This window comes from Corvus moneduloides, chromosome 21, assembly GCF_009650955.1.
Source record: "Corvus moneduloides isolate bCorMon1 chromosome 21, bCorMon1.pri, whole genome shotgun sequence".
Taxonomy (NCBI): domain Eukaryota; kingdom Metazoa; phylum Chordata; class Aves; order Passeriformes; family Corvidae; genus Corvus; species Corvus moneduloides.
In genome coordinates, this window is record NC_045496.1 from 2867529 (window position 1) to 2885997 (window position 18469).

The 18469-nt window shown below is 56.6% G+C and overlaps 2 protein-coding genes across 2 annotated transcripts; one reads left to right on the forward strand and one right to left on the reverse strand.

The window, feature by feature from the left end:
* Positions 1 to 205: 205 nt before the first annotated feature.
* EGFL7 (EGF like domain multiple 7) lies at positions 206 to 7637 on the forward strand. Its single transcript, XM_032130727.1, has 8 exons — positions 206 to 346; positions 1885 to 2007; positions 2161 to 2273; positions 2887 to 2982; positions 4233 to 4397; positions 5222 to 5286; positions 5571 to 5727; positions 7358 to 7637. The coding sequence occupies exons 1-8, from the start codon at positions 267 to 269 to the stop codon at positions 7378 to 7380; spliced, it is 822 nt and encodes a 273-aa protein (XP_031986618.1). The 5' UTR covers positions 206 to 266; the 3' UTR covers positions 7381 to 7637.
* Positions 7638 to 8143: 506 nt separating this feature from the next.
* Positions 8144 to 16572, reverse strand: AGPAT2 (1-acylglycerol-3-phosphate O-acyltransferase 2). Its single transcript, XM_032130726.1, has 6 exons — positions 16325 to 16572; positions 12653 to 12786; positions 12061 to 12236; positions 11799 to 11894; positions 10244 to 10316; positions 8144 to 9783 (listed from the first exon to the last, which is right to left on the reverse strand). Exons 1-6 carry the CDS (start codon positions 16510 to 16512, stop codon positions 9632 to 9634), a joined length of 819 nt encoding a protein of 272 aa, XP_031986617.1. The 5' UTR covers positions 16513 to 16572; the 3' UTR covers positions 8144 to 9631.
* Positions 16573 to 18469: the final 1897 nt, after the last annotated feature.

Consider the following 18469-nt stretch of genomic DNA (forward strand, 5'->3'; position numbering starts at 1 on the left):
TCCTCATCACCTAAACCATGGCGCTGAGGGCCACAGCCCGGCTTTTTTCAAACACCTCCAGCGACGGTGACTCCACCCCCTCCCTGGGCAGATGATTCCAGTGCCCAATTGCTCTCTCAGTGAAGAATATTTTCCTGAAATTTCCTCATGTTCACAGTGCTGCTCTCCTGCTTGCAGGGATCCCCTCTGAAGGACAAGCCATGCAGTAGCAGCCAGCACATCCCACGGACGAGCGGGACCCGGCGGTGCCGCGGGAGGGACGGGACATGCAGAGCCTCCTCTGCCTCCTCTGGGGACTCCTCCTCATCCTCAGCACCACCGGCACGGAGGGCTTTGCCCGGGCAGGGTAAGGCCCCGTTTTATCTGCACCTCTCAGGTGTGTCCTCCACCCGTCAGGGTGAGGCACATCCTCTCCGGGGGAGGAACTGCCCTATGTGGCTCTCTGGGCTAGTGAGGAGATGGAAAAAGCTCTCCCAGGGCAACCGGGGCTCAGCAGCCCTTTGCTGGTTGTTTGCTTTGTCACTGAATCTAAAAAATCTCTCAGAGGAAAGTTCCCAGCTCTGTTTAACTCCATGCAGGGACACAAAGACACTCTGGGCTTTTTGTCTGGGAGAGTCAAAAGCTCATCAGGCCCTGAGCTGCTCAGGAATTGTTACTGTTTCTTGCAAGCACATCCTTCATGAAAATGTGTGTAAAATGCTGCTGGCACACAAATCAAGCCTTGTGAACAAGCTGTCATTGGAGGATGAAGTTTCAATCAGAGGAGGATGCAGCTCCCAGCTCTGATGGACATCCAGGGACACAGGTGTGGAAAGCCCCGGGCTGTGCTGGATGCTGCTGGGGCCCATGGTCCTGCAAGCCCAGGAGTGGCAGCTCCAGCAATTCCCCTTTCCCTTTCTGGGAAGTGGGTCTGGGAGAACTCCCTGGATCCCAGCACAGCCTGGGCAGGAGCAGCTCAGCTCCTGCTGGGTCTGAGGAAGCCCAGAGCTCAGTGCCCCAGTTTCTTCCCAAGCAGAGAGGAGCTGGAGCTCAAAACCCGCCCCCAGACACAGCTCACATTTTCTACAAAGTTTGTTTTTATGCTGAAATGCTCCTCCGGCGTCAAACCTTTCACATTCTGTCCAGGACTGAAACCACAAGCTGAATTCCTCGCTCACACGCACAGGCTGCAGCTACAACTTTATTTTGAATTTTACAAAGCAAACAATTGACATTTAAAAATTGCATCTTCTATAACATTAATCATGGGGCTGAGAGGAGTTTTCTGGAGTTAATGGAAGCCATCTGATGTCCATGCTAATTCCCAGGCTTTTTATTTTAGTTTCTAATTGAGATGGGAGGCTGAGACAAGTAGATGGGTTCCTCAGTGGGACTGACCTGCTTGGGCTGGAAATCGTTGAAAAAAAGGATGTTTAACCAAGACCACTTTAGCTGTTAACCTTGGGAAAGTTTTTGCCTGGATAACACTTATCTTAGGAAGGCTGGGGAGTGCCTTTTATCCAACCTCTACTTTTTTGTTTGCGGTGAGCCTGACCCTTCCTGTGAAATCATTAATTTCTTGGTGACCACAGGGGCATCCGTTTCAGGAATGCAAAAGTCTCAGAAAGGAAAGATGGGCCCAGAAAGTGAGTGATTTTAGGGGAAGGGAGACAATGAATAGAACGAGCAAATCATCCCTAAATCTGGGTCCCGACTGCTCCCCCGGGACTGGGGAGGAAGTGCCCGCACAGCTCACAGTGCTCCAGAGTTGTGTCACTGACCTGAAACAGCTTGAAGTGGCTCTCCAGGTCACTGGGGCAATCAGCCACTGCTGTGCACTAGCCGTGTGCAGAGAGGGGTGCTCGGGCCGTGTCCTGGCTGTGGGACTGACCGCTCTGTGCTCAGCCGCAGGGTGTGTGCCGCGGGGCTGCCGAGCCGGCTGAGCGCCCACGCCGAGTCCCACGTGCAGCCCGTGTACCAGCCCTACCTCACCACCTGCCAGGGCCACCGCCTCTGCAGCACCTACAGGTGAGCCCACCTGCCTGTGCCACGGGGGCTGTGGCAGCACAGATCCTGCTCGATCCACAGGGACGGGGATCCCAGCCCCTGGAGTCCCCTGGGCTGCTGTGGGAGCGGGACAGGGGTTTGGGGCACCCAGCTCAGCCCATTCTTGCCTTGCAGGACCATCTACAGGGTTGCCTACAGGCAGAGGTCCAGGCAGCTGCCTGAGCCCACGGCCTCGTGCTGTCCTGGCTGGAGCAGAGCGAACGGCCACACGCTCGGCTGTAACAGAGGTGAGGAGCTGCTGGGTCACCCCGGTGCCACTGCCCATCCCCAAACCCTCCATGTCCCTGGAGGGGGCCCCAGCACCACATCTCTCCTTTACCAACCCTCTGCCTGTCAGGTGGATTCTCCCTGAATTAATTTTTTAGCATCACAGCCAAATGTGGTTCAATATCTGATTAATTCCCAGCTTTTCTCTCTGCTGCCTCTTGGGCCTTTTTACTTTGGGATCACTTTTCACCTTTATGGTTACCAGAAGATAAATAAAACGAGTATGTCCTTTCCATCTAAATCAGAAGGAGCGGATGAGAAATGCTTTCAGGAGTTAACCAATGCAAACCACAGCAGCAGCCAGTCTGTCCCCAGAGGAGCTCAGAGCGTGGCACCAGGGGCTGCTGCCGCCTGTTGCCCTCCTCCTTCCCATCTGTGCTGCCTGCAGGCCCCTCAACTTCTTTCCAGGTCCTCTTCCTTCCACCCATCCTGAGCCCTGTTCCCCCTGGGCAACTCAACCCCATTGTGTGGGGCTGGTGTGTTTTGGGGTGTGCACACACCCAGGCTGGGAGGGAGGGAGCTGGGCACCCCTGGAGCTGCTGGGTGATGCTGTGCTGGTGTTTCCTCTCACAGCTCTGTGCTGGGAGCCGTGCCAGAATGGCGGGAGCTGCGCCTTCCCCGGGAGATGCTCCTGCCCACCTGGCTGGATGGGCCGAGCCTGCCAGACAGGTACTGGCCATATCGCCTCTGTCCCTGCTGCCTGTGTCACACGTGCCCTGCTGCTGCTGGGAGAGCTTCTCCTGGGAGCATCCCAGCTGCCATGGGGCTCTGGGTGTCCTCTGCCCTACTCGGTGGGGACAGGGACCAGTGCTGTGCCTCCTATCAGACCTTGGGCCATGTCTGGTGCTGTCCCTCTGCGCACACGTGCACACCTACTCCAGGAAAGGATGGGATGCGTGGCTCCCAGGGGAGTTCTGACCTCCCTTTGGCTGCCCCAGTGCTCCCAGCCCTCCTGTGCAGCTCTGGCACCCCCATTTTCTCTGCCTGCTGCTCTGTGCTGGGTCGGTGTGAGCAGAGCTGTGAGCAGGCCAGCAAAAGCCTCTCTGCAGCACAGAGTCCTTGTGGGGCCGGCCTGAGATCCTGTGTTCGTGATCATCCCTCCCAGGCTTTGTAAACTCTTGCTGTAAACTAAAACGCCCATTTACTGCAGAGACTGAAAATCCTTAAACCAAAAATATCCGGGGGTGGAGGGGAAGCCTGGTGATCTCCAGGCTCCTCTCCAGCACAGGAGCAGCCCGGTGCTCCTCACAGCACAGGGAAATCGGGCAGCATGATGCACACCAGTGCTGCAAACCCCTGCCACGGCATTTCCCAGCTTTTCCCAGCTTTCCAGCCTCCCATTAGGCAGAGGAGGAGTGTGTGGCATTGACCCGTGCTGGGCCAGGCAGGGCTGAGCCCATCGCTGACAGCTCCAGCTCTGGGGGAAAGGATTTTCCCACTGCCTAAAACAGATTCGCCTGGGCGTGGGAAGCGCTTCAGCTCCTTCTGCTTTGTGGGAACAGCTTTAACAACTCCCCCGTGTCAGGAGAGGTTACTGGGTTTTGTACACACTTGAAAGGCTGATAGCTCCTCGCCACAGCTGGCTGGAACCAAAACCCCGGCTGTAAATCCGGGATGAGAGCCGAGCGCTGCCTGCGCCCGCCTGGGCAGAGCTGGGACGTTTCTGACCACAGCTTTTGCTTCTGGCTCAGTTGTGGGGGGAGCAGAAGGAGGGGAGGAGGCCAGACCCCCTCCAGCTTAGGCCAGGTTTATCCAGGGCTGTCCCGGGCACCGGTGGTGCTGAGACACCCAGAGCTGTGCCCGGCACAAACACCAGCTCACGCGGGGGGCACTCACTGGCGTTCCATTGCCACCCTGTGCCTAAGCCACCTGCGCCCTCACCCTGTCCCCATCCTCACTGAGCTGTTCCTGTGTTCCAGACGTGGATGAATGTGCCAGCCAGAGCCACGGGTGCAGCCAGCTCTGCATCAACACAGCCGGGAGCTTCCACTGCGCCTGCTGGGATGGCTTCAGCCTGGCTGCCGATGACAAGGGGTGCCAGCCCCTGGTGCCAGCGCCTGGGACAGACACCCCCAGCCAAGCAGGTAACCTGTCCCCACATTGAGCACCAGCTGCTCTGGGCCTTCAGTGGGAGCTGGGGTGATGCTCAACATTGCAGGCTGGAGCAGCAGGGGCAGGAGATGGGAGAGGGGACAGCAGCCAGAACCCCTCAGCTTCATTCTCTCTGACCCAGGAGTGCTTCTCCCACCCAAACAACTTCCCCCGAGCACAAATCCGTCTGTGACAGTGACAGGGCCTGGCTGTGGCTGGAGGTGTCTGGGATGTGTCTGTTCCCTCTGTCATCACTCCCGCAGGGCAGGTCCGGAGCCACGAGGAGCGGCGGGTGCCGCTGGTGACGGCCCATTATTACTTTTGGTACGCGCTGTGACACTTCAAACTCGTACCGTGAGTAATAATGCGCTGTGGCCAGCACGGGCAGCACGCAGCAAACATCCGGGACAGCAGGGACCCACCTGCCTCTACCCCTGTCCAGGGCCCTCAGAGGGGACAATCCCTTGTGCCCACCACGGGACAGGGCAGAGCTGGGTGTTTTTTGGCAGCACGGGCACAAAAGGCCAGAATCCACCAGATCTCTTGTCCTTTAATCATCACGCCACCGCCTGAAACCCTCCCCACTTCGTTGCAGGTGCTGCAGCAGCAGGAGCAGCCTGTGCCTTTAGCAGCTGGATGAGATTCCAGCAGGTCCAGCTGATGCCCTGAGGGATGATCCCAGTGGGGGCAGACCCTGGGGGTGGAAAGCAGCAGAGCTTGGCCAGAGCCCTGCAGTGACGTCTCTCTCCCCAGCAGTTTCCACCTCACCTCAGCAAAGGGCTTTTACTCCCTGACATTCCCTTGGTCACTTTTTCAGGTCCCTCCAGTGAAATGAAGGAAGAAATGAAGGACCTGAGGAGCAGAGTAGAAGCGCTGGAGCAGGTGAGTTGCAGCACTTCCCCCTGCCCTGTTCCTGCTCAGCCCAGCTCCCACCCGGGGCTGTTTGCAGCCAGGGTTTCCCTCCTCCCTGGCTCTATTTTTAACATCCCAGCAGCAATCCCAGCTGTGCTCCCCGCCGCCAGCAGCACCCGCCCCGTGGCTTTTCCAGGCCCACAGCCCTTTGAACACAACCACAGCCCTGCAAGCCCTCCCTGGCGGGTGCTGCATCCCCCCGGGTGGTCCTGCTGGCTCAGGGGACGCGCTCACAGCTCCCCTTCTCCCTGCAGAAGCTCCAGCTGGTGCTGGCCCCCTTCCACAACGTCATGCCGCCAGAGGATGTCGGTGCAGACCCCATCAGCCGCCTGTCCCACTCCCTCCAGCAGTTGGACAGGATCGACTCCCTGAGCGAGCAGATCTCTTTCCTGGAGGAGCGGCTGGAGACCTGTAAGTGCCTGGAAAAAGCAGGGGTGGAGGATCTCCCTCCAGCCACCCTGGCCACGGGGAGCAGATGTGGGCCAGCGAGATCAGTAACACATATGCCACTGTTAATCTGGATCTGCCTCGAGCTCAGCAGCCTGTAATTAATAAAGGATGAACACAAACAGCCCATTAGCTTCATTTCAAAGCTATTTCTATAGCTGCACCATCTGACTGCCCTTGTAGCAGCCAAAAACTGTAGGATTGGTACATGGAAACGTGGCTGTGGGGCAGAGCTGAGGGAGCCACTGGGAGCAGTGGATCACGTGTGGCAGGCAGCACCTCACCCACCGATGCTGTCCCTTCCTGGTAACTCGGTCCTTAGGCAAAGGAAATTAACAGTCCAAAAAGTCAATCAGGGAAGTTTAGGGAGCATGCAGAAGTTGGCAGATTTACGAGCGTGGGAAGTTTTAGGCATTTCTTCTGGAAGCTTACAGACCAGTAAGGGCACCAGAGAGGGTCTCCAAAGTAGCAAACTGAGGAAGGGACCCCAGTGAGAGCTGTCATGTGTGAAATGGCTGGAGGTGGGGGGTCCTGCCTGGTGTCCCCAGCACAGAGTGGGACAGCATCCCCTTGGGTCCCTGTGGTGCTCACCTTGACTCCAAGCAGAGCACAACCACATAAACAATTCATTTTGATAGGCAGCTCTTCACAGCTCATTTCATCATTAAATAATTCCAGAAACCAGGCATGGCTGGGATGTGCAACAGCAGCTTGCTGAGTCTTGGAAAGACTCAGGAGAAACTGGTTCAGGGCATATCCAGTCCCAGTTCAGTGCTTACAGTAATGGCTGAGAGAGAAAAGAATTCGAAGAACTTGTTTGAAGACAAAATAGCTGCAAATAGACACTTAAAAAGCATCTCAGAAAGGGGTAATTACCAGAACCACTGAGCTTTCCAGCAGGCTGAGTTTTCTAGTAGTGCCCTGCACATATTATTAGTGACAGCACAGAGGAATGTGAGCAGTATCACAAGGTAATGTGGATTCATTCCAAGGGATGACTCCAAAGTCCCAAAATTAATTTCTGCCTAGTCTGTTTCAGCACGCAAAACCTGTTTGTGTCTCTTTTCATGGTTTTGCAAGTCCCTGTAGAACACAAAGGTGTCCTGTCATACTCCAGCAAGCCCTGAGGCTCACAGGGCATCCCATGGAGTAACTCGGCCATCCCTGTTCTGTGCCCGGTGGAGCATTTCCCAGCTGAGTGCTACCCTACAATGGCACTCCCGACTGTGTGCAATGACCAGAAAACCCATTTTCTCTTCTTTAAACCATCAGCAAAGGCACCAGGTCAGAGCTCTTTAAGCCATAACCATTTTGGCCCCTCTAAGTCTGAATTACCCCTGATCCAGCACAGACTGTGACTGGGTTTGGGGACATTGTGCACAGGGGCCAGGCACAGACTGTGACATGCCAGAGAGGTGAGAGTGACACTCCTGAGTGTGGGGGAGCCAGCCTGGGGTTGTTTGGCAGAGGGAAAGCAGCAAGTGTGGGTGACGTGCCCAGAGGTTAAGGTCAGTCTCACTCTGCCTGGGAAAGACACAAACCAAAGCCAGGCTAATGATGTTGCTGAATTTATTTTTGTTTCCCATCTTCCCAGGTTCCTGCAAGAATGAACTCTAGCAGAGCACCTGAGGACCTGGAGCAAGCTGAGTGCACGCACAGCTCTTATCTCCCTCTCCAGCCCCAGGCTGGGATGAAGCCACTCCATCTCCAGGAAGGCACAGGGTGGCAGGAGAAGGCTGGGTTCCCATCAGCATCTCCATTGTTCTCTCTTTGAGTTCACCTCACCAAAGGTCACGCAGCTCCTTCCAAACCAGACTCTGAGCCCTCTCCCTGCTGGAGAGGCAGCAAATAAATGCCTTACCTCGTGCCATGAGTGCCTGGCTGTGCCAGACTGGCTGTGTGTGAACTAGGGGGTGTTCAGCTTCACCTGGCTTTTCCTTAGCATTATCCTGGGCTAACATGTCCCAGGGCTGGCTGTGCTGTCTGCCCTGCAGAGCACAGGCCTGGCCCGGGCAGGGCAGCTACCTCCCCACACTCCCTGTGCTTGCTGTCACATGGAGAAGGTGGGGACAAGTCCCTGCAGCCCCAAGCCAGGTGTCACAGCAGGGGCAGGTGGTCCCTGCAGACGTACCGCAGAGCTGGGTACAGGAGTGGGTGCCCATCCCTGCAGCTCCTGTTCTGCTCTCCAGGAGCCCAGGAGCTGGGATGGTGCCTGACCAGGGAGGCTGGGTGAAGCACAGCCCTCCTGCCTGGGCAGCAAGGTGGGGACAGGGACCCCCACTGCCCCTCCATCACCAAACCCACCCCCTGCAAGAGCTGAGGGCTCAGCACCCCACATCCTCCTCCCTCCGCCCCCACACAAGACCAGGAGGCTCCTTTATTTAAATAACTAAAAGGTGGAATTTCTTCCTTTTTTTTTGTAAAGCACATGACATTCTTTGCCCAATTAAAAGTGAACAGCAGACAAGTGCACACAGAGGCACCGCTCTCTCCTCCCAGGAGGAGTCAGACATGGTTCCCTTCCCCAGGAGCCCTCCCAGGGGAGGGTGTACCCTCCATGACAGCCCTTTTATCTGCCACTCTCACAAAGTGCTGGTTTGGTTCCCATCCTCCCACCCCGACCCTTCCCATGCCCTGAGTCTGTACTGTAAGGCCCCTTCAACAAAGCCCCTGCCAGCACCAGCTCGGCCCAAGGGCTCCTTCCAGGGAGCTCCCTGCCTTTCCCAGCTGAGGCTTTGGCCCCAAAATGCTGGATAAACACAACTCCACCAACACAGGCTGCAGGAGCTGGCTGTGCTGGTTACCTGAGTAGCCCCAGGTGGCTTGTCCCAAGGTCCCCCTGTGCCATGAACAGGAGAGCTAAAGCTACAGGGACCATGGACCTGACCCAGCCTCCGAGGGCATCTACATTCCACAGCTCCCGGTGAGGGATCCAGGAGCTCTGTTGGTCCATCACCCACAGGGGAACCCCTTTTATCTGACTGAGAAAGGGGTTTATGTCCCCCAAAGAGGGAGGTGAAGCCTTCCAAGCCTTCCCAGCCCCGTTCCAGCTGCAGCTCACCCACCCTGTGGCTCTGCAGGGATTTTACAGGCCTCGGAGAGCAGCAGCTCCGCCTTGCAGATCGGTAGAGACGCGGGACAGGCACCATCTTTCGGTCAGTGCTGACCATGACAAGTGACAAAACGAGCCCGACAGAGCCCTTTGCCTCCGTAAGGGGCATTGCAGGCATCGGGATGTGACCAGGCTGAGCCACCACCACGGCAGGGAACTGGCAGCAGTCACCCAACGTGATGCTGTTGTGCCACAAGGGCATCTCAAGGGGACAGGCCCGTGAGTCCCACTGGTGGGTGGCAGTGAGGACACCACACTCCTAGCACTGGTGTAAAGCCAAAATCTGGATTTTCACACAGTTTTCAGCCCTGTTTGAGCATCAAGGGTGTGCTGATACTAACTGCTGCCTGGTGGTTTCCACCTGGGACATCACAGGGCCAGGCCAGCACGAGCTGAGCCTGCAGGAACACAGGGACTGAGGCAGAGCTCAGGCTCCAGTCAGGTTTTTGCTGTCACCCCGTGCCAGCTGCAAGAGCTGGGGGAACTCACCTCTCTGGTCATTGAGCCCTTTGGTAGCACAAGTTTGATGCCTGAGAAATTCAGAAAAAGGAGACAGTTCAAAGTGAGAAAGTGAACCCATAAGAGAAATCCACTCAAAGGGGAACCTTAGTGCTGGCTTGACACCCTGTGTGTGCCAGTCCGTGGTGTTCCCAGAGTCAGAAATCACTGCAGAAGATAAGAAGGTCCTTCAGTATTTGGCAAGAACAGATAGGTCCCTTGAGCCACCACCACACGGTGACACCACTGGAGAAGCCTCTAAGATGAGTCCTTTGCCTGGCTTGGACGGCCTGACAGCCTGAAGAAGGTCTCCCTCATGGTGCTCAAGCATCTGTCACTGAGCTCGGTGACATCGTCTGATGTCAGCCCTTTGGTCTCTATTGGAGGCAGAATCTCAACCTTGATTTTGCCTGGGGACAAGAGAGGAGCCTGTAAGAAACTCACACGCCACAGGAGCTCTGTTCTCTGCCCTGCTCCCCACCCTGGACAGCCCCAGCACAGCCCTCAACCCCTCCCAGGGCTTCAGGCAGCCACCCCTGGAGCACAGGCAGAGTTAGATCCCAGCTCCAGCAACTGTGCCACCCCCAATAATCCCCCTGTGCCCCAAACTGCCATTCCAGCCAGAGCCTGCCCAGAGCAGGAGAGGTGGTAACTGATTTTTAATGAAAACATCCCTCAGTGTATTTAATTACAGCCTTTCCTGAGTTAACCCAGCCCAGGCTCTGGTGCCAAGTGCTTTGAACTGCCTCCAAACATCTCCCAAGCAGGGCTCCTCCTGTTCACACCAGCTCTGCTTCTCTCCCACACCCTTGTGAACCAGATCTCCACACAGGACAACAGCAACCCTGTCTCCAAGTGACTCTTTGTTACCTGATGTAAATAGCTTCGTCTTTGGGTTATAGAAGGTGGTGAAGGAGGAGTACACCACAGGGATCACTGGGACCTTGGGGAAAGGAAGAAAAAGAGGAGTTACTGGCACTTCAGCAGCTCAGGGCAGGCCAGAGACAGGCAGTGAATCCCACACAGCAAAGCTGGCCTGGCCTGGCTCTCAGACACACAGGGCACACACAGCCCCACAAACAACACCCACTTCCAAAGGCTGGAACAAGCAGGAGTCAAATGGAATCAAAACCACTCCGCAGAAATGCAGGGCACAGGGATACTCAAGGAAACAAGGCCAAGTTCCACTCCAGCCTCAGCTCAGCACTGGCTTTTAGTGCTCCTCATCCCAAGTGAGGCTTCAAACCCCAGGTATTTTCTGTCCTGCAAACAAACACTGCAGGATGCCTGTTCTGACAGGCCTTGCCTGCTGTACAGGCACGTGCCTGGGGCAGGGCAGCTGCTCTGCTTTCAGTTTCTAAGAAAAGGAGTCACCAGTTGTTATCAATTGCTCCCGGGGAAGCTTCAGACAGACACAGGGCCAGGAGGGCAGGCAGAGTTGTTGTTCCAGTGCTGGTAACACAGCCAGGATCTACAGGCGGTGACTCAGGGGGGTGTAGCAGAGGCAGGGAGCACTTCCATGTCATCCTTTCCTCCCAGAGCTGCCAGGCTCTGCCTTGGCTGCATCACCCAGGCAGGAATGGCGATGCTACAACACAGGCTACACCCTGGACTTGGCCAAACGAACCCAGCGAGAGAGCTGGCACCTCTTCCCTTTCCCAAAATCCCTGCTGTAACACCTCTCCTGGGGAAACCAGTTTTCCCTGAGGCTTCGAGTCATCCCTGGCACACTGCCCCAGCACCCTGCCCAGGCAAGCACCCTGCTCCTGAGACAGCTCTGGCTGGCTGAAGCTGTTTGCCTGCTCCCCCACTAACTGCTCATGGATGCTGTCATTTTGGAGAGAAAAGACGTACCAAGAACTGCTATATGGCTGCGAGGGAGGCAGCAGCTATTTGCACACTGAGCAAGCCTAGATGTTGCTCTAAAGCACAAGAATTAACAATCCTGAATCACCACTATGCTATTGCAAGCTGGGGGATTGAGAAATGAATCAACAGCTTTGGGTTTCCCCAGGAAAGCACCCAGTGGGCTCCCTGCCAGGAGCAAGCTCTGGGCTGCAGCCATGCCCCCAGGAACCCCTGGTCACAGGCACTGCCCTGCCAGGCTGCCAGGAAAGCCTGGGATAGGGATCAAGTGTGCCTGTCCCTCACACTCCTCCCTCCAGAGGGGACACCAGGACTGGGGTGGGCAGGAGAGGACAGGGCAGCTCTCCACGGTCTGCAGCCACTTATCCCCAGAGGGAATGGAAAAGGCTCTTGGCTGCTGCTGGGCAGCACTTCTGACACCTAACGGTGGCTTACCTGAGCAGGTGTTACCTGGGAACACAGCTCACCTGAGAGCAAACAAGCCACACACTGCATGGCCAGCGTGCAGCGCCACTGCAAAAGCACTCAGGGTTCCCATGGGGGGGCAGAGCACCATTACCTGTGCCTGGACAGCGAGGTGAAATGCTCCTTTCTTGAACGGCAGCAAATCCCCAGTGCAGTTCCTCGTGCCCTCTGGGTACACCCACACCTTCACCTGCACATGGAGAGACAAGGCTCTGCTCCAGAAATCCACTTGCAGTGCTGGGAGACACCAGCCAGCTCTGCCGAGAGCTGCAGGCAGCTGGAACTCCGGGTGAGCCAGCACCAGGAGGGCCACAGTCCCTCCATGCCACCCCACCCAGCTCCACAGTGACACTCACATTGTCAGCCACCATAGTCTTGGCCACCTCTGACATCACCATCTTGGCGCTGCTGGTGCTCTTCCTGTTGATGAAGATGACGCCGCCGAGGTAGATGATGAGCCCCACGGTGCCCATGTACATCAGCTCCTTCTTGCCCACCTGGACACAGTTGTCGGGCAGGACCTCCATCAGCCCTAATGGGACGGCAGAGGGCAAGATCCAGCAGTCACTCCCCCTGCCTGCACTCAGGTGGGACAAGGACAGGGGACCTTGTTTGTCTCCTGGCTTCTGAGAGCAGGAGGCTTGGCACACAGCAGTTAGTGGGGCAGGGTGGCTGCAGGTGACAGCAGGACCCCTCAGAGGCAGCTCATTCCCCAGCTCCACAGAGCCCAGCAGGGCCACTGATACACATGCTGGGCCAGCACCTCAAGGACAGCATTACCTGGGGGGCTACATAGGTGTGGGATTGGTCAGAGTGACAGGAGACCCTTCCCACAACCAGCACTGATGGGGAAGCTGCACCAGGGGCTGCTTGTCCAGGAGGTACAAGCAGGACTTCTCCCAATGGTGAGCAGGAGAAATCTTCCCTCCCCTCCCACCAGTTCCTCACCCATCATGTCGAGGATGCTCTGATGGTTGGACACAATGATAGCAGGGCCCTCCACCTTGAAGTTCTCCAGTCCCTTCACCTCAAACCTCAAGCCAAAGAAATACTTGAAGGTCCTGACAAAAGCTCTGATGATTCTGCAGAAGAGAAAAGCAGTCAGCAGCAGGGCAGGGAGGTGACAGGGCCTGCTACATCCAGTAGGGGCAGAAGGAGACAAGAGCAGCTCTGGGACAGAGAACCTCTGGTCTTATTTGCCCTGTGATCCACCCAGGTGTCTGCCCTGCATGGTACCACATCCTCCAGGAGTGCTGTTCATTTGCCCTGTTCAGTGCCATGGTTCTGGGCTGGTGTTACCAGGCTCTTCTTCCTGCACTCAGCAGGGCACCACAAGTTGCTCAAACAATTCTGCCAGGAACTGCCACTCCCCAGCACACCCAAGAAAGGCTCTGCCAGTTCTGTTCCTTGCAGTGCTGGAAGATGCTGCTGAATGATAGAAACAAACCTGGGGTGCCATTCCCTCACAGGGGCCCAAGGAAGGCAGGGAGTGAAGGTGAGAAACACTTCCCTGAACAAGGCAGAGATGCAAGCAGCAAACAGGGTGCTCCCCACACAGCTTGGCAGAGGCTGGGTGCCCCCAAGCAAAGCCATCCTCAAGCTTTTGCCTGCCAGTTCCCTTTCCCAGCGGAACTACTGGTCTGACAGAGCTCCCAGCTTTTCCCAGCTGGGAGACTCCAGCAGCTCCACTCAGCCATGCCAACACTGCAGCACATTTCCATGCCCTTGTCAGCCCATGGGAGCAGGGCCCATCTATGCCACCCCCTGACCTGGGGACTTGGGGACCCTCCAACTGGGCCAAAGGACACAAGCAGAAGCTGGCAGAACACAGGGGCTATTTTGGGCAGGGGAGCAGCCATTTATCAGGACAGGTGGCAGAAGAGCCTGCATGTGAACAAAGCTCCCAGGAACAGCCACCAGCTTGGCTCTGCTCATCCCTAGAGCTGATTCCAGAGCTGACCTGCCCTCCAGCAAGCACCTGGATGTCCTGCCTCAGGGCCACCTGGCAGACAGGGGATGAAGCTTTCCTTCCTGCAGCAGGAGACTGAGGGACAGTGTCAGCTCTGTCCCCACCACGGGGTCCAGCTTGGGAACTGTGCAGCACCATTCCCCTGAGAAGCATCCTTGTCACTCAGGTGGGAGGTGAGCACCTGGACAGCATCTCGTCCTGGCTTGGCAGCAGCTTCCAGCATCTGGTCTCTGAAAGTCTCCACAAACTCTTGAGCCACAGGACTTTCCCCAGCTTGCTCCTACCCACAGCAGGGTTCACATCTCTGTGGGGTATCCCCCCATGCAGATCACCCGAGCTCGCGGTGACACTGGAGCTTGGGCCAGGCCAATGCCCCGAGGTGACACTGCTACCAGTCCTCATTTCAACTCGCTGCAAAGAGCCACACCCAGGGAGGTGCATGGAATGCAGAGTTCCCAAGCTCCACAGCCCACTCCAAGGTTGCAGGGGGGCAGTTCAGGTGAAGAGACGGGGTTACAGGTGAGAAAAGGCAGGGTGACACAAACCAGTGAGGTCATGGGGGATGCCAGGCCACCAGGGTGACCTAAATCACACTTCTCCTCCCTTCTGACTGCCAACCAAAAAAGAGGTCATCGCTCTGGAAGTCACAGTGCTCACTGGCTGCCGGGAGAGGCTGGTTACACATTACTCAAGAGCAACCATCCAGCTTCCTCCTGCCAGCCTGGAGCCAGCCTTTCCTTGCACAAGATGAGGCATGAACCACTGAAAGAGGCAAAGGGGCAGAGCTCAGAGCAGGCAAAGAAGAATGGGGTGACCAGCAGCCCTGCTGGGCTGGCCATGTCACCCACAGGGTTAAAGGATGGATCCAAGTCCCCTCCGACCCCACAAGAGGCTTCTCTGCAGGAATCAATGATCCAGACGTGGAGCAGCCACAGCTGCAGAGAGCTGTAAAACCAGTGCACTTATTGCCAGGCACAAGGAGCACAAAAATGACTGGGAATGTGACTTTTCAGTGCATCCCTAATGAGTGTGAAGGCCAGCAGCCCCCAGATTCACATGCTCTGCTCCACGGCCAGCCACAGAGGCTTGCTTAGGATACTCTGATTTTCAAGGACTACTGAAGTCTGCTTACCAGATTGGAAGGTCTTGCAAGACGTTTCACCAGAGATAAACAGTTCTATCTCTATCAGACACCCTGGGTAACCTCTTCCAAGTCACACCAGCTTGACACTGGAGCCAGCAGCACAGCAAGAACGGGGTGTTCTGCACCACGCAACAAGACCATTATCGCTGCCTGTCCACCAGCACATGCTCTGCTCCAGCCCTCTTTCCTAAGCTGGAATAAGCAGTCTGGGATGGTGGAGAAATAAGGAACTCACTGGATCACCTCAGCCACGGACCTCCCAGGGGCTGGGATACATCACCAGGATCTCCAGCCAGTGCCACTATGTGGAAACAACAGGCTTAAGTTACAGGAAAAGGGCAGTTGTGGCCAAAATTTAGCCCTAGGTTTCAACATGAGGAGTTATCCAGTATAAGTTCTTGTTCCCAAATAATTCCTTGAAGTCTACAGAAAATTTAGATGGTTTATTTTTGGGGGGAAATAAAAAGATACCGTTTCCATCACTGACATCATAAATTCTCCCAGCTGCAGTGCTGGCTGTGTGTTGGAAAGCTGCTCCAGAGTGAGCCAAGGCAACCAAAGCTGGAGAGAGAGGCAGGCTGGAGATCCCAGAGCAGACTGCTGGTCCCAGTGCCTGGGGCCACGGCACCAGCTGGGACGGGCAGGGCAGAGCCCTCAAGGCAGCACATCAATGCCCTGTGCCCACTCCCTCCACCCTGAGTCCTATGTGTGAAAGCCACACGGCAAAGCAAAGTCCAACTCCACCCGCTGAGATGCTGCCAACCTTTGATCTGAAAGGATGTGTCTTAAGGCTCTCCTTTCCCCTGAATCCATACAACCTGGCATGGACACAGTCAGCACAGGTAAAAAGCTGCCTAGGGAAGAGCAAAACCAGGAAATGAGCTGTCCTGTGCTGCCAGCAGAAGTGCCTGCTCTGCCCTTAGAATGTACCTTGGCATGGAGAGGAGGTGCTGGATGAGAGCAGCCCCTTGGCCACAGCCACGTGTGTCCTGTCAGGGGACACAGGGCCGGACAGCAGCTGCAGGAGAGCTGTGCCCTGGCAGCACATGGCACACAGCCTGCCAGCCTCCGCTCCTGGGGCAGGAAACACCCCGAACACAACCACCCAGGCATTACAATCAAAAAGGGCCTTCTGGAGATCATCTAAATCTGCCATGGCAGGGTCACCTACAGACACGGGTGGGTTTGGAATGGCTCCAGAGAGGGAGATTCCTCACACTCTCTGGGCAGCCTGTTCCAGTGCTCTGCCACTCTCAACAAACACTGCTCTCCCGTGGCTTTCCCAAAAAGAGCCACCCACCACCACCTTCCAGGCACTTCATCCCCAAACGTGGCTCCCCGAGGGCTCTGCCACGGGCCAGGACAGCCCCCCCTGAGCCAAGAGGGGACTCGCGGGGCTGCGGCTGCCACGGATGTGACAGAGGCCGCCACCACCCCAGGGGCTCGGGGCAGCGGCGGGGGGCGACACCGCTGTCCCCAGCGCCCGTCCCCCCCGGTGCCCCCTCACCTCATGTTCTTGACGGTGCGGCCGCCGTTGACCAGCAGGCAGGCGGCGGCCGCCAGCGCCGAGGACACCAGGCACAGCAGGCAGTAGAAGCCGATGCGCAGCGCGAAGTTGACGGCGGGGCTGAGCTCCATGAGGACGTGGAGCAGTAGCAGCACGGCCGTGCCCCACAGCAGCCACCCCAGCTCCATGACGGCTCCACCCGCACCGGCCGCCACGGCCGCCTCCTCCCCGGGCAGCCCGTGTTGAGCCCGCCTTATGTGGGCGGCCCGGCCCGCCCCGCCGCCCCCTCAGCGGGGCGGGACCGGCTCGCAGGCAATGTTCCTTGTGGAGCGGGGATTCCTCAGGCTGCAGGGCGGGCCGGGCGCCCATGGCAAGGGGGGGTGGGAGTTCGGTCCCTTCATGGAGCCCTATGAGGGCTTGGTCCCCCCACGGAGCTCTGTGGGGGTTTGATACCCTCCTCATGGAAGTTTGAGACCCTCACGGAACCATGTGGACTTTTGGGACCCCCATGGAGCCCTGGGGGCGTTTTGTCCCCTCATGGAGCCCTCTGGGAGGTTTGGGACCCTCATGGTGCTATGTGGAGGTTTGGTGCCCTCATGGAGCCCTCTGGGCGTTGGGGACCCTCATGGTGCCACGTGGGGGTTTTCACTCCCTTTGTGGTACCGTGGAAAGTCTTTGGGGTCCTCCATGCTGTGAGGAAGTTTGTGTCCCTCAGGGCACCGTGTGAGGTTTTGGGACCCTCATGGACCTTCTCTGCTGGTGCTCGATGCTGGTTTTCCAGCTGCACAAACATGCTGAGCAGGATGGAGCTTTCCCTGCTGGCACTGGGGTTAGGATAGGATCAGGCCCTGAAGGCTCTGTGGGTGCAAAGCTGTTACGGGAGATGAAAGTGTCTGCTGGAACCGACACAAACCATTCATTGACCTCAGCTGGTTGTGCAACACTTTTTATAGCGAAACTCGAGTCCTGCGAGTCTCTATGGAGACTCCACTGGGGTAAAGATGTGACCCTGCGGTTCCGAGCATCCCTTTGGCATCCAGAACTTTGCAGCTCCTGGAAAAATCAAGGAAAAATGTTATTCATTTTAAAATAACCCTTGTTCCCTCAGCTGTCCTTGGATTTGCCAACAGAGGTTGCATCCTGTTCCCAAATGAGCTGTCACCAGAACGAGGAGAACTCACTGCACTTTCCCTGCCCCGCAGCAGCTTTAGGGCTGGAAGCAGGAGACAAGCTCCTTCTCTCCAGAGAGAGCACTCCCTACGGCTGCCAGGCAATGACATCTCAGAGCTGGTCTCATGATTCCAGCTAATGCCACAAAGAACCCTTATTGTATTAACATCACCACACAGCATTAGATTAATCCCCCCGGCCTGTGTTGTGTGATCTGTTCAGGGAGCCTTGCTCCAGCGCCGTGCCAGCCAACATATGCCTGGGAAGTCACCGAGACCTTTGCAGCTGAGCAGACGCTGGGCCTGGAGCGATTCTGTGTTATCCTCGTGACTTTTTGCTTTTGTTGACACGGGAAGAAAGTCCCTGGTGATCTGTCACTGGGGGGTCATGCGGGCCGCTCTCTGGAGCTCATAAACGCTGGCTGACGTTGGGAATCTGAAATGTAAATTCCGGCTGCAGTGCCAGCAGCAAGCGGGGTGAGCAGATCCGGCGTGGCGGGGATGGTGCAATGCTCCACATCTGGGCTCCTGGAGGAGTTTGGCTGCCATTCCCTTCTCCCCATGCTCTTCAGCGCATTATCTGGAGTAATGCAAATGAAACATTTGATATTAGTCTGTAGCTCAAGGAAGGGGAGCACTTTCTGATGCCAGATTAGAAGCCAGACATGGGCCTGCCTGTGAGCAAGAGGAGCTGTCATGCTGAGTTATTTCATAAGACAGGCGGTGGTGCTGCCAGATGACGACAGCCTGTGTGTTAACATTTTCATAACAAACTCCTGATGGAAGAGGCCTGAGAGCCTCTGCCCACTGTGCAACACAACAGGGATCACCTCATCACCCTTGAAATGAGGCTGTTTTGGGGCAGAGGCAAAGGTGACCCCATCCCAATCCTCCCAAGCTTCAGCCAGGATAAAGCAGTTCCAAATTCTCCTAAAAACACTGGTTTGTTAGATTGTGCTGTGTGTTTTGCATATTT